General features: G+C 41.2%; 1 protein-coding gene across 1 annotated transcript; it reads right to left on the bottom strand.

Annotated features, from left to right (window-relative positions):
- Positions 1-783: 783 nt before the first annotated feature.
- On the bottom strand, positions 784-10,856 carry LOC115363619 (high affinity choline transporter 1-like). Its single transcript, XM_030057865.1, has 8 exons — positions 10,545-10,856; positions 10,207-10,320; positions 5,331-5,486; positions 5,092-5,240; positions 3,194-3,337; positions 2,791-2,944; positions 2,272-2,489; positions 784-2,006 (listed from the first exon to the last, which is right to left on the bottom strand). The coding sequence occupies exons 1-8, from the start codon at positions 10,726-10,728 to the stop codon at positions 1,455-1,457; spliced, it is 1,671 nt and encodes a 556-aa protein (XP_029913725.1). The 5' UTR covers positions 10,729-10,856; the 3' UTR covers positions 784-1,454.
- Between the last annotated feature and the right edge of the window lie 3,411 nt (positions 10,857-14,267).

The following is a 14,267-nucleotide window of genomic DNA, read 5'->3' as shown; positions in this document are numbered from 1 at the left end:
TGTACTGATAACCTCAGACTCACTAAAACCTTTATTAAGACCCTCATCTATTTGTTTGCAGATACTGATGTAAGAAATTCCAGACAGTTGACCACCATGGATCTTGAACTCTTCATATTGTAACAAGCTTGCAACATCAGTAAGTCTTACCACCTGATCAGAAACACATGAGGATGTGCGGACTCTAACACCTTTAGCACAGAGTCTCTTACTGGGACGAATACCTCTGGACTTGACTGTGCGTCGTCAATATCTCTGCTGTTGGTTGGTGTCTTGATAGGTATGGGTGAAGATGTATCACGCTGGTGATCAAGGGTCTTCCTGGAGATCAATGTCTTCATCTTCCAACACAGTATAAGCAGTGTATGTAGCTGTCAGCAAGTCGTCAACCATGGCAAGAAGAAACATCAGACAAGACATGCCTTCATCTTCCATGTCCTTGAGTTTCTCACACCTCACAAAATCAACAATCACATCAAACAGTTCAGGTTTAGTCAATGTGGATGTATCCAAAGTCTCTCCTTTCTGATCACCAAAGCCTTTTCTTTCCCTCCTGAGCTGATTAATACCCAAAGCTGGGAAATTCTTCTGCAGTGAGTTAGTGAGTTGGTTTTGCAGTCTTATCATTTCAGTGGCCTACAGGAATGGATTTATTATCAGATCATTCATCATTCATGGCAGAAACCAAATTGAACTCACTGTGTGCAACAATATATTCATTTATTGAATTTTTTTTTTATAAAATTCCTTGTGAAACTCTTCCCCTCAAAGAACCGGAATCAGGAATCGTTAAAAAACGGAATTGAAAAACAGAATTGGAATTAATAAAGAATTGATAAAATCCAAACCATGCCCAACCCAAATTAAGAGTAGAATTGGGTAGAGTAAGTTTCAAAATCTTCATCAACAATTCAGTGAGCAATCACTCATTGCACTAGCTGATGATTAAACTCAGTTTCACCCCTTTGTTTGTTGCCTGTGAAACATTAACCTTTAAACATTAAACATTTAATGAAACATGAACCTTTCAGCTTAGATCAAGATTTACTAAAGAATAGACTGGATACCATCCATGTGTTGAAATTAAGGCAATATTACCTTTCAGTTGCTCTAAACAGAAACAATTCATAAGATTAAACGTTGAGAAAGAATCAATGGATCTTTTTTTTTTTTTTTTAAGGCAAACAAGTGTTCAGTAGGGAGCAGGTTTGTCAACCAAAGCAACAATCTGCAGATTATTAGATAAGATAAAGCAAAATTTCCCCCAAAAAATCAAGGGACTCCATTTGCAAGTATAGAAGCAGACTTTACTGTAGTGGCTCCTTGTCAAAAATATCCATTGCAATGATAATAAACAATAAACACTGAATTAATTCAAGTATCTTGATCACTTAATTTGATAAGATTATTCTAAAAACCAACAGCTTCCCAAAAACGTAGAATCTGTAATATATCTACAGCACTGGTTGTAAAGCAAATCCATGTTCATTTTCATCAGAGACTGAGTTGCATCCAGCATCCTCTTTGAGGCTCTGTGTGACTGGATCCACTGGTGATGTAGAAACATCACATTTTACCTTGAACACGTCCCACCTCTCGGGTAACAGGTCATGACTGAACATGAACGAGGCCAGGGCAGAGAAAAACAAGATGGTCATAAAGGTGGTGAGCATGGAGATTGTCCTGACAGGAAGCCGCTGGCTGCAGACTCCATCTTCCACCGTGCAGCCGGGAAGTGGGAAGATAGCAGGAAGACCTACAGACTCCTCTCCCAACAAAATTCTTACTGTCACACCAACAATGAAACCCACAGAGGCCCCGTAACCATTTGACACCTTAAAGAAGAGGATGGAAGCCAGGTGTGGGAATATAAGGGTGTAGGCAACATCTGCTCCAAGGATCCAGAGCATCAGGACACTTTTGGTCTGGAATGTTAGAGCCGTGCCGACCAGGCCCACCACCACCACTGAGACCCGAATCACCCACTCCATCTCACGGTCTGATGCCTGGAAACACGGGAGGCAAGGAAGGAAGTGGGCATTCAAAGACAAATGTTCTTCATTCATATGTGCACTTTCCAAAACAGATTGATTTTATTTTCTACTTTAACAGCTTACTCCCAGTATAAAATGACAGGAAATACTCAAGGGAGAGAGAAGGAAAGAATGGCAAAGATCATAGGCTTTGAGTGGAATCCTAACCCACAACTCCACAGGCACACTGGCCACCAGGATGGCCCCTGAGCCACCATCACATGCTGCAGTCATTTACCTGTTTACGCAAGATGTTCTTGTAGATGTTGGTTGAGAAAACAGAGGTTGCTGACAGCAGGACAGAGTCTGTGGATGACATAACAGCAGCAGCCATGGCTCCAACCCCAATAACAGAGACATAAGATGGGGTGAGGTTTTGTAAGGTCAGGGGAAGAATCAAAAACACATCACCACGTTCATATGGAGATGGAGAACCGTACATGGTCCTGTTCCAGTCTAGAAAACAGGAGAAGTTGCAGGTTATTCTTGGAAAGGCTTCTTAGAAAGGCTTCTGGCAAGTTCTCTGTGATGATTAGTTACTGATGAATTTCTTAAATTTCAGTTGATGTATGCCTGCTACTTGGTTCTGCAATACATTTTTCAACAGCCCTATGAGGCAAACACTGCCTTACAATTAAAAAACTGCGAAACCTTCACATTATTGAGAATGAATGCCCTCAATCGGGGCAAGGGGCAAATCCTGGCCCTGATTAAAACATCTCTGTTTAAGGTCTGTCCCTCTTCACCTATTTCGCACCTGTGGAGGCTGCCACAGCCCCAACCAAGACAGAAGGGATTCCAAGGATGGCAATGACAAGGGCAGCAGCAAAGCAGGTGAACTGGGCCTTTGCTGAGGAGGAGGCAGACAGTATCCTCTGGTGGAAGCACTGGAATCCCACACTACCCAGACCCTAAGACATCAGAGAGTCAAGTTAGAGCAGGAAGACAGTGACATCAAGAAAAGATATGAATAAGAGTGCCTTTGAGTAAGATTTATAAAAGGAAAGATTCAGTATAATGTGCTTTGACCCCATTCACTGAAGGGACATTTAGGGGGCTAAGCACCATAGGGACCCATTTCAAAAAAATAATAATGATTATTAATTTAGATTCTTAATTATTATATTTGCTGTATTGTAATTATTCATTCTTTTTCTCACCAGCATTAAGAAGTCATCAGTCCACCTCCAAGCTTGGTCCAGCTCCAAAGTGCCTATCCAGGGGTCTTGATACATGTGGTTAAAAGCTGTGTGGGCGATGTTTGCGGATGCGGGGTTGAGTAGAAGGAAGGGGATACATATCCACTGCATAGACGGATACTAAAGTCACCAGACTTACATTTAAAGTACCCCTTAAAGTTGTCTGATTGATACCAAAGACACAGATACAGGCTAAAACAATTATAATGGTGATTTAAATTGTTGTTTGTAAGACCACCACTGAGTCAACTGAACTAATATTTATTAAAAAAAGAGAAGATGTAAAATGCCAATGCAGGAATTTTTATGATATATCTGTATATAGCGCCTTTAGAAACAGCGTTTACAAAGTGCTTCAAAACACACAGCGAAGCAGAATAATCAGAAAGCAAAACAGCAGAAAGCCAATACAAAATTAAGGTAAAAACATATACACATAGCAAATAGATAGATAGATAGATAGATAGATAGATAGATGGTCAAAAATTGTTGAGAACAGGGATCAACATTAGGTTTCTTTAAAATAGGTTGGACCATAGTATGTTTAAAAATAGATGGAAAAATTCCTGTTGCTAAGGATCTATTAATGATTTATAAAATAATGGGTCCAACTATGTCAATAACCTCTTGTACTCTTGTATCTGCCACCTGTCTGAATGGTGATCCTGCCAATTTAGGCGTGGGCTCAGTTTCATGTAAGTTAAAAATTTGACTTGGACCATCAACTTTGTGAGCTGCAGAAACAGAAGATTATAAGCCTTTCCTTCCCTCACCGGAGTCTGTTCAAGCTACTAGCTAGCATGCGGAGTGGAGCGGCCTGTCGCCCCGAGCATTTCCTGGCCTCCGCATCACCTTCCAGCCAACTGTGGAGCAGGAGAGCACCAGGACATTGTTAGGAGGCCTGGTTGACTTTCGTGAGTAACTGTGAGCAACTAGCCACTGGCTATACTACCATCATGCCAAGGAACAATGGCAATTGGACACAATCTCCCTAATGCAGGTATGGGAATTGCTTGAGGAAGAAAGACCACATTTTAAAAAACTAATGCTGCAACAGGAACATGATCGTGACCACCACTAATCAAAGAATGGATGAGCTCATGAGGATGGTACAGGACTTGAAAACAAGTCTCCAGTTCACTCAAAAAAGAACTCCAGCCTGTAGTGAGAGCTGCCAAGGAAAGGGGAGCGATTGCCTGGCTTCGTTAAGACAAATTAATCACATATCCACCATGGCAGGTCAAAATGGCACTATCATGAAAGTTAATTTCAAGATCACCAAAGCAGCCGCCTAACAACACCCCAGATAATGCAGCAACAACCTAAGAACACCATAGCAACTGCCTAGCAATGCCTTAGCAACCATTAGGAACACCACAGCAAATGCCTAGCTACTGTGTGTATACATTGGTGTGTGCCAACACAGCTGCACTCTGCTTGTTATGTACACAGGGAAGCCTGCTTCACCTCAGGGAGCATTGGAGGAATCCTGCTGTTGTCATAGGTGATCTGCCCATGAGCTTTCACTTTGTGCACGAGCAAATCAGTTTCCCCTGAAGAGAAGCATTCCTTTTTACCTGGCAAATGCACCATTATAATAGCAATCCGCCAAGGTGCAAGCATACCTGGTATTTAAAGGGAATGGGAGATGGCACTCCAGTTGATTTACTTCATGTTACGTCCCAAAATACACCCATGATTAATGAAGCTGATGAGCCTGATGAGGCTAAGTACAACCCTTTTGAACTGTGCGTGTGGCACAACGACCCTTATTTCACTGTTAAAATAGCAAAAGTGGACTTGGACACACCCTAATTGCGCTTGCATAGACTATGTATTTAAAATGAATTTGGACTCACCAGACCGATGAATGCTAGAGAGAGCTGGATGACATCAGTGTAGGCCACAGAATAAAGGCCTCCTAACAATGTGTAGAGAATGGCCACTGCTGAAGAGATCCAAATAGCATAGAAGTAGGGTATTTCCAGTATCACACTCATGGTTGATCCTGTTGCAGAACATACACATGCGCACATTTTAAATGATTTATCTACATGAACTGAAAGAATTTAAAGTTTAGGTGAATATTTAGGATTACCTAAGCCAACTAGAGTGCAGGTGACCCAGAGCACATCCGACAGCAGGGCGGGCAGTGCTAATGCACCACTCAGAATTTTTCCATACTTAATCTGGAATGGGTCCATCATGGTGACATACTTCTTGTCCCTCATCGGCTTGGCAAAGAAAAGTCCACCTTAGACAATAGATGAAATATTAGCCATTCTTTTCTATTTAGTTCTTACATATTTTGTTGATCACATACTCTATTTTCTAACATGAATCTTGCATAATGTGCTCATGTACAGTGAGTACCTGTCCTCTCGACACTTGTTGTCCCTGTTGTACTGTGTATTGTCTTGATATATAAGTTATCAATATGCCTATTCACCAGTGGCACTAAGACAAATTCCTTCTGTACATTTGTTGCAGCTGGGAACTGAGGTGACTGGATTCAGATACTGGAGACACCAAATGAAGGGAAAGAAGTGAAGACCTCGAGTTCTTCCTCATGCTGCGGTCTCTCTCCAGTAGCACTACTGAATACATTTTATTATTTAAAACTCTTTAACATCACCCAAGTCACATCTTAGCTAAATGGGATGTGATTTTTCCTCAGACCCTGACACGCTACAAAAACTGCTCCTAACTCCACATTTTAAATGTTTAAGCCTAATCATTTGTAAGGGTTCCTCTTACATTTCATAAAGTTATCCTAAAATTACCAAAAGGCATATGATGCATTTAGTAATATCACTGATAGTATATCCAAAATCTGCACAACTAGAGTTGAAACATTTCTAGTGGGATGAACTTTTATACCCCTAATAGGAGCCACAAAGGATCCCACACTATGGCCTCCAGCATCCAATGGAGCAGTTGTTTACAAGAACGTTTAAATCCAAATAGGCCAGGAGTGCACAAACAGGACACAGTCTATGCAAGCACTACTCCTCTGAATTGAAGGGAGGTGAGAAGTTGCAGCTACATCAACAATCACTGATCTAAATCTAGCATTTATATTCTTAGGCAGATAAGCAGCTGAAAAAATCAAACATGGCTCCCTGTATCCATATGGCAGGCTGCTAGAGAGGCTAGAATAGATGACAGCTCCAACCCTGACTGGGTGGAGGTTGGTTAGACTGAGTAGACTGTCTGATATCTGCTTGCTGTGGTCTTTCACATGAACGGGAAGAGATACCAGAGCAACAGCTCCAAGATTCTGCCCCGTTCAGGCTGATTATGGGGGCGGCGAGGCATCAGAATTTTCAAGTGAAGAGGAACTGGAAAACTTTTTCAGTAATATATCTCTGTCAACCCTCAGTGAAAATGATAGGGAATCTCTGGAGACACCTGTCCTGGAAAATGAAATTAAAGTAGCAATAAAATCTCTCTCAACTGGTAAAACACCAGGTGACGATGGTTACACAATTGAGTTTTATAAATGTTTCCAGGACATTCTTACTCCACTACCGATGTTGTTGTTCAATGATATAATAATCAATCAGTCTATGCCAACAACCATGCATCAAGCCACTATTTCCTTGATTCCAAAACCAGGCAAGGACAAATGAGTAACTTTAGACCTTTGAGTATTTTAAATAATGATTATAAAATATTTGCAAAGATTCTTGCGAGAAGAACAGAAAAAGTTATTTCCTCTCTGATACACGTTGACCAAGTAGGCTTTCTAAAAGGCCGCCTGGCCTCAAATAATATGAGAAGGCTGCTGCAGGTAATGCTGAGGGCAGAGGCCCTCAGCATTACCTGAGGGCCTTCGATGGGAATATTTGCTGTATGCACTTTCTAAATATGGATTTGGTCCAGTATTTGGGAGCTGGGTAAAAGCACTATATCATGAACCAGTAGCAGCAGTCAAAACAAATGGTATCAAGTCTCGCCTGTTTACATCGGTCTACATGCCAAGGATGCCCATTTTCACCTATTATTTTTATTCTTGCCCTTGAACCTCTTGCCTGTGCCATACGAGCTCAAAAAGACATAAATGGTATCAATGTTGGTGGCTATGAGTTTAAAGCCAGCCTGTATGCGGATGACGTATTATTAACATTAGAGAACCCAAAACATTCTATCCCACAAGTTTTAAAACTTATTGATACATTTGGACAGTTTTCCGGTTACAAAGTTAACTACAGTAAGAGTGAGGCCATCCCACTTAATCATCTTACTTTTCAGTCATAATTGGACTCGGCCCCTTTCAAGTGGAACTCAAAGAGATGAAATATTTAGGAATTAAAATTCGATTTCCTATTGGAAAGATATTTGAGTTAAATGCACCAGATCTGCTTAAAACTGTAAGGGAGGACATCAAAAGGTGGACAGTGTTACCTTTGTCCTTGTGGTGTAGATCTGAAGTTATTAAAATGAATATACTGCCTAGGCTGGCTTACCTCATGTCATCTACACCACTCAAGTTTCCCCCTAGCTGGTTTAAGGAAGTAAATACACTACTCTCCTGCTTCCTATGGAGAGACAAAAAACCTAGGATTAGCCATAAAAAACTAACAAGCACACGAGATAAAGGAGGAATAGAACTTCCGGATATCCACCAGTACTATATAGCTTACAATTCAAGATATCCCCCGCATTGGGCTTATAACAATGTGAGAGAAGTTGGCAGTTGGGATTGGCTCGAAGAACAAATCTTAAAAGAATATAATGCAGATCTATCTCTACCAGTTTTATGGTACAATCCGAAAGCCATTCCCAAAATGAACAATCCGCTGTTGCAATTTTCATGTGAGATAATAAAACTGTTACAGAAACGTCTGACCTTTAGTGGAACATCTTTACCATTATGTCCATTATGGAGCAACTCTTTGTTTACTGCAGGGGGGAAAACTCTTAAAAATAATCTGTGGCAGCAGTGCAATATAAAAAGTGTGGGGCAAGTGTTTAAAAATGGAAATGTGGTTCCTTTCAGTGAACTGAAAACAGAGTTTGGTCTAAAAGACTCGGAATTTTTATCTTATTTGCAAATACAATCTATCATGAAATTAATGCTTTCTAAAGGCATAGACATAGGAAGTAAGACAGATTTAGAAGACAAACTAACGAGAATTGCTGCCAGGAGATGTGCAGTCTCAGCAATATATAAGACCATATCTTCTGCAGCCCCTGACAGCAACTTCCAAACTAAGCTACAATGGGAAGGTGAGATGGGTATACCTATAACAAATACACAGTGGGACATGCCCTTAAAAATACCACTAAAATGTCCAAATGCATCAGATATAAAATCATGCAAGTAAAAATAATACACAGAGCATATATTACACCGTGCACATTAAATAAAATAGACCATAACTTATCTAAATTGTGCTGGCATGGTTGTGGAGCAAAACAGTTTTGGTCAGATGTTACAAAAAATTTATCGTGTCTTCTTAAAATAGATGTTAAACCATGTCCCATGTCTTGTATTCTGGGGATGAAACCTCCCACTGTACAATCAAAAATTGTGCACATCATTAAAATGCTGGCTTTTCTGTCAGCCAAGCGTATAATTTTGATGAACTGGAAACAACATAAACCAAACTGTTTTAGAATGGAAAACTGGTATAAGGACTTTACAGATTTGCTATCGATGGAACAAGCTGCTCTAATTCTCCAAGATGATGTCATACCTGATTAACTTGATGGTCCCTGGGATTTTATTAGATCTTGTCTTGAGAAAGCTTAAACAGATTCTGAATTTTTTTTTTTTTTTTTTTTTTTTTCTGCAGTAATATTTTGTACCAGCCCCCTACCCCCTTTATTATTTATGGTCTTGTCTTGCCTTTGTTTTTGTTTTTCTGTATTTGATTATTTTGTTTTGTTTTGTATGTATTGTACTATTATGGTCTATGTCTTTGTTGTTATGATCATAAAATGTTAATTAAAAAAAAAAAAAAAAAAAAAAAAAAAAAAAGATATACAGTATACCATCTTTATGGTATACTGGGAGATACACATGCAAATTGCCACACACACACACACACACACACACACACACACACACACAAAAAAAAGAATTTTGAAGGCATCTGAGTCCTCTTGTTGCCTTTTGTTGGCAACACCCTGTATCACTGGATCAAACAGACCTGAGGCTTAGCCAGAGGTGGTATTTGGTCACAACTGAGAAACCTGTAATCTTCCTGCTGTCCTGTGCGACATGTTATCATGCAGAGGGAGAAGTCAGTTGTCTGTCTCAGCTCTGTGGTTTGACCTTCCAGGTGACGCAGGAGGAAGGCCTGCTAGGCCTGCTGGATAACTATATTATTCATCATAGCCACTGCCAGACTCTAATCAAGGGCCACAATGGAACTACTTTTTTTTTTTTTTTTTTTTAAACTTCATTGCGTCATCTTCAGTGGTTCTTTCCAGGTGCAACTGCATTTTTTTGAAGCAGGGCAAATGGGGGATTGGGCCATAAAATGTTGGGTTTGCCTATTGCTCTGCATATCGAGTCCAATTCCATTGCTTAATATGACTGTTTACAGTTAACATGGTGGTAATGACATAACAATTACATGACAATGTTGTAATCTTGCTGTATGGATAATGCATGCATACAAGTGTCAGTAGGTGGGAAATGTTGCTTTTCTCTGACACTGACATCATTCAGAAAAAATATATAACTCTATGCTGTTTACAGTTTGACAGTATCCCTAAAAGTGGAAAGCAAATGATAATACATACACCTGAACTCTAGACACATTCAAAGAGATAAGGTTCAGGTGTTAGTGATCACAATGCTACTGCAGCATTTACTTTGTGCTATTTCTTTTTATAACTATCCATCTCTGCTTGGGTGATGTTAAAGAGTTTTCTAAGTATACACTAGCACTGCTGCAAACAACTTCTGGCATAGCCTTGTATGCTATGAAGACATTACCAAGTACTGTGTGAAGTGTTACCAATTACAAAGGACACGGAGTACTGCACAGGCATAAGTGCCCATATTAAGCCCATTTTCGGAGAGTACACTGCTTCAGCCACACCGAGGATGAAACCACCTCCAACCCACGTAGCTGCAGAAGAAAAATACATACATACATTTACACAAGTACACACACGCACAGGCAGATACACACACAGACAGAAAAGAGTCTTGAAATCCACGGAGCAGTTCTGAATTGTATCAAATAACTTTACCAAGCACTGAGAGAATTTGTTAGCTGCTTACTCTAACTAGCTACACTGTCCATACTGAGGTGAGCCATGATCAGCCTATCTGCAACACTGAGCCACTTACCAGTCATGGTGAAAACTCCCACCATCAAGTTGATACTCCTGCCTCCAAGAAGCATCACTTCTGACCTGTTTCCCTGGTTCGCCCTCTCAACCCTCTTAGACTTCTTGGAAGCCCAAATCCCCGTCCCCAAAACCAGGAGGTAGAACAGCACCACCACAACCAGACCAGGGATGTTCAAAGCCATGGTACTCAACAGTTATGGGGCTAGCTCACTGACAGGGTAAAATAAAACTATGACCCTTGGACTGAGAGTGGATCAAAATATCGATAGTAAACAAAGGTGGGAAGCAACAAGTTACTGGTAACACAAAGGAGAAAAGAAATGATTGCAGTCTCGGACGGGCGGCACCACAATCAGTTCTGACGGCTCTTCCACATGCTAAGAACGTTAGAGGTCTCTGAAGGACACTGAACATAGATTGGGACTTATCATGGAGACATTCCGGAGACAGTGAATCTTTGTAATAGTCAAAACAGCTATCCTAGCCTTGGAAGATACGCCAAGCTGACGCCTCTGCTGTAGCCTATGTACCAGAATGCTAGATAAGGGAGTCAGGCTCTGTGACCTTACTCCATACTTTGGGATGGCCTGGCCTGGCCTAATAATTTTCCTCCAAAAATTCTTCTCTCCTTTTTGAATCATGCAACTGATTTGGATCTCATCTCCATGAATCACCATGATCTGGCCAACATATGGCTTCCCATCATATTGCACAATCACAGATTTCCCTTCTGTGCACTGATCTTCTTACTTAGAGGACTCATCCAAATCAAATTGTTGCTGAGTAGCAGAATTGTCTCCAATCTGTGGAGCATTTCCAAAAATCCGTTGTTTTGTTGTTGTACAGGATCACTCCTAGAGATGATGACAACACTTGGTGTGTATTGAGGATTCCTTTGACCAGTTGAACAGATGGGGGAAGCACGTTGTCCAAAGTTTCAATGTCTGACTCTTCAGTCCATTTGAATTTCACGCTTGTCTGCGTTTTGGGGGACAGAAACTTGTAGAAATCTCTGGGAGATTGCGAATCATTGCCACTGTGTACGTGCATGACGGCCATTCGTTTGACTGCACCTCCAACACCGTTCGGTGCTCCCTTTCCATGTGACCTTTCTGAGAAATTCCAGGTGAAGGGAATTGTGAAGGGAACTGTGCTCATCAGGTAACAGTTGGTTTTATTTTGATATTGAGTTACCGGCCCCTCACTGATGACACGCAGGGTGTCAATGTCTCGGACATGTTCTGATTTTACATCTTCTATAAAAGGCTTGATGTGTGCCCAGACAGCTCTCTCATCATGCTTCAATGATGGTGACAGAGTGGCATAGCTCTGGGACCCTTGTGATGTGTATGCAACTGCAGTATGGATAGTAACTTGTTGTCGATTTCCCCCAAAATGAGAGGCCTGGATTTCTGAATTAAGCTTGCATCCCTAGTTCTCTGAAAAGTCTATGTCTAAGACAATTTTATTTTCAGCAACCTTTTCTTTACTTTCCCTAAATTTTCTGGTGTGGTGTAGCCCAGGGGCGAGCAGTCATAATAAGCTATAAATGCAACGCATGCCCAAGCCCTTCAATCAAAATCTTTAAAATGTTGGTCTCCTAGTGTGTCCTTTTATAATATACCTTATTTCTATCATTGTGGTTGCAAACTGCTGCCTATATACACGTATCTATCTCAATTTGTTAGCGAAATGCTGGAAAGTTGACAGCTTGACGCGCGCATGCGCTCTGTGATACAGAGTATGTACAGTAGTTTTGTAGCCGGTGTTTCTGTATGTGGGCGTTTTGAATGGAAAATAAGCTGTCTGCGAACCAGCTTTTCAGAAGACGCATACACAACACGAGTAGCTACATAGCAAGCTCGCTTGAAATTTTCAGCAGCAACTACAAGTCATTCACTTGACAGCTAGCTACCGTTAACGTCGTGAGCTGGCTAGCTAGTACGGGAACGTTAACATTAGTTTGTTCTTTCATCTGCATCGTGCCAATCAAAATGGGTGAAAATACAACTTCAATTGAGTAACCTGGCATGTTTCAGCGATTTAGGCTATTGTAGGTGTTATGAAAAAGAGGTGTTCTCTGACGTTTATCACTTTGGTGCGTAGCCTGATGGGCAGTTGGGCATGTTTGTGTGTCATTTCACTGACCATGTAGGCTAGCTGGTGACATTGCTGTGTGTTTGCATCACCCCGTGGCACGTCCCAATAGTTCCCATCTCACGGTGAATTCCAACATTTTGTTGGTAACATTGTGAGCATGTTCATGTGTCATTTGCTTGACTCTGTAACTGGTTATTACTGCATCATCCGTCTGTTCTAATAATTTCCGCTTTCATTTACACTGTAAATTGCAACACATTGTGTTAGTAACATTGGGGCAAAATGTGCACGCGTGTCTATCAAAATCGAGTTGTCAAGTTGATATAGTATAGTTAAAATCCATATTGTGCGTTTTTATTAATAAATAAATGCCCAAAAATTTTAGAGCTCGCGCCCTCGTGGGCACTCGCATGAAATTGGGACCACAGCATGACCACAAAAACGTCACCGCTCGCCACTCGTGTAGCCAGTTGTATTGGTGGCTTCCAACTGATTCCAGCTCATGCCTATACTCCTCAACCAGTTTTTCAGCAGTGCCACACTTTGTTTCCTTGATCTGATTCTTGTACACTTTATCACCAACAGTCACATCCTCTCTTTGCCAGTGTTCCCACCTCGCAGCATCAAGAGGGTTGTGTTCAGCCAGCTGAGTCTCATCATAACAACACTTTGTGCATTCCCTGTACATGCATTTTTTGTTTTCAACATTGCATGTAATGCCTTTGAGCAGCAATGACAAGCTTTGTGTTTGAATTATGCCCCTGTATGCCATGCTATCAATGAGGAGTCACATATTTGTCATGCTGATAACACGCACACGTGTTGCGGTCAGTTGCTTTAGCCTCTGTGATATAAAACAGCCTATATCTGAGAACCCGTCACTGCCTCTTGATTGCCTGCCCAACATTGTCTTTCTTTCCAGCCAGACGTCTACTGTTTTGATCACTTGACAAGAAGAAAACAACTTCCAGTCTCTTCTCAGTTGCTGTTTTTTTTTCTCTGCTGGCACACTGAATTTCTCACTAACTTGTTTTTAACTTACTAACTTGCATTTTTTTCCTAATTCACGTTGTTTTTCGTTCTTCAGTTTTGATGCGTTCTTGTAGTATTGTATTTTCCCTCCGCAGTCTTGCTAGTTTTTCTTTCATTCTTTTTGTTTGGCTCTTGTAGGTGTGGCCTCTGGTGATGGTGGTGCCTTTCCACTTGTTGAAACACTTGTTGCGATAACACTGCTTGAGGAAGCTCCACCGGAGATTCTGCTGGTACTTCAGCCACTGCCTCCTCCAGTAAGCTTTCAGGAGACTGGGGGGTTGTGTTTAGAATAGCACCGAGTGCCTTTTCTCTTGCCCTGCATCTTTTCTTGGATTCTCTCCACTTTTTGTGCAGTCCATCCTGCTTCTTTTTTGACAGTGAGTTCATATTAAAGGTTTCCACTCTCCCGCCAGCATCAGTGGCGTCGTTAGGCCTATTTTAGGGGGGCTGAAGCCTGTGCATCCAAATTGTGTAAGGTAGAGAGCCTCGTCAGTGCTTTGTTATCCAATCCGTTCCATTTGTTTATATAGACAACACCCAGATTACTGAAAATCCACTCGTTTTCACTGCTACCTTACACTCCGCCGGC

Source organism: Myripristis murdjan, chromosome 1, assembly GCF_902150065.1.
Source record: "Myripristis murdjan chromosome 1, fMyrMur1.1, whole genome shotgun sequence".
Lineage (NCBI taxonomy): Eukaryota > Metazoa > Chordata > Actinopteri > Holocentriformes > Holocentridae > Myripristis > Myripristis murdjan.
This window is presented reverse-complemented; position numbering and strand designations above follow the sequence as displayed.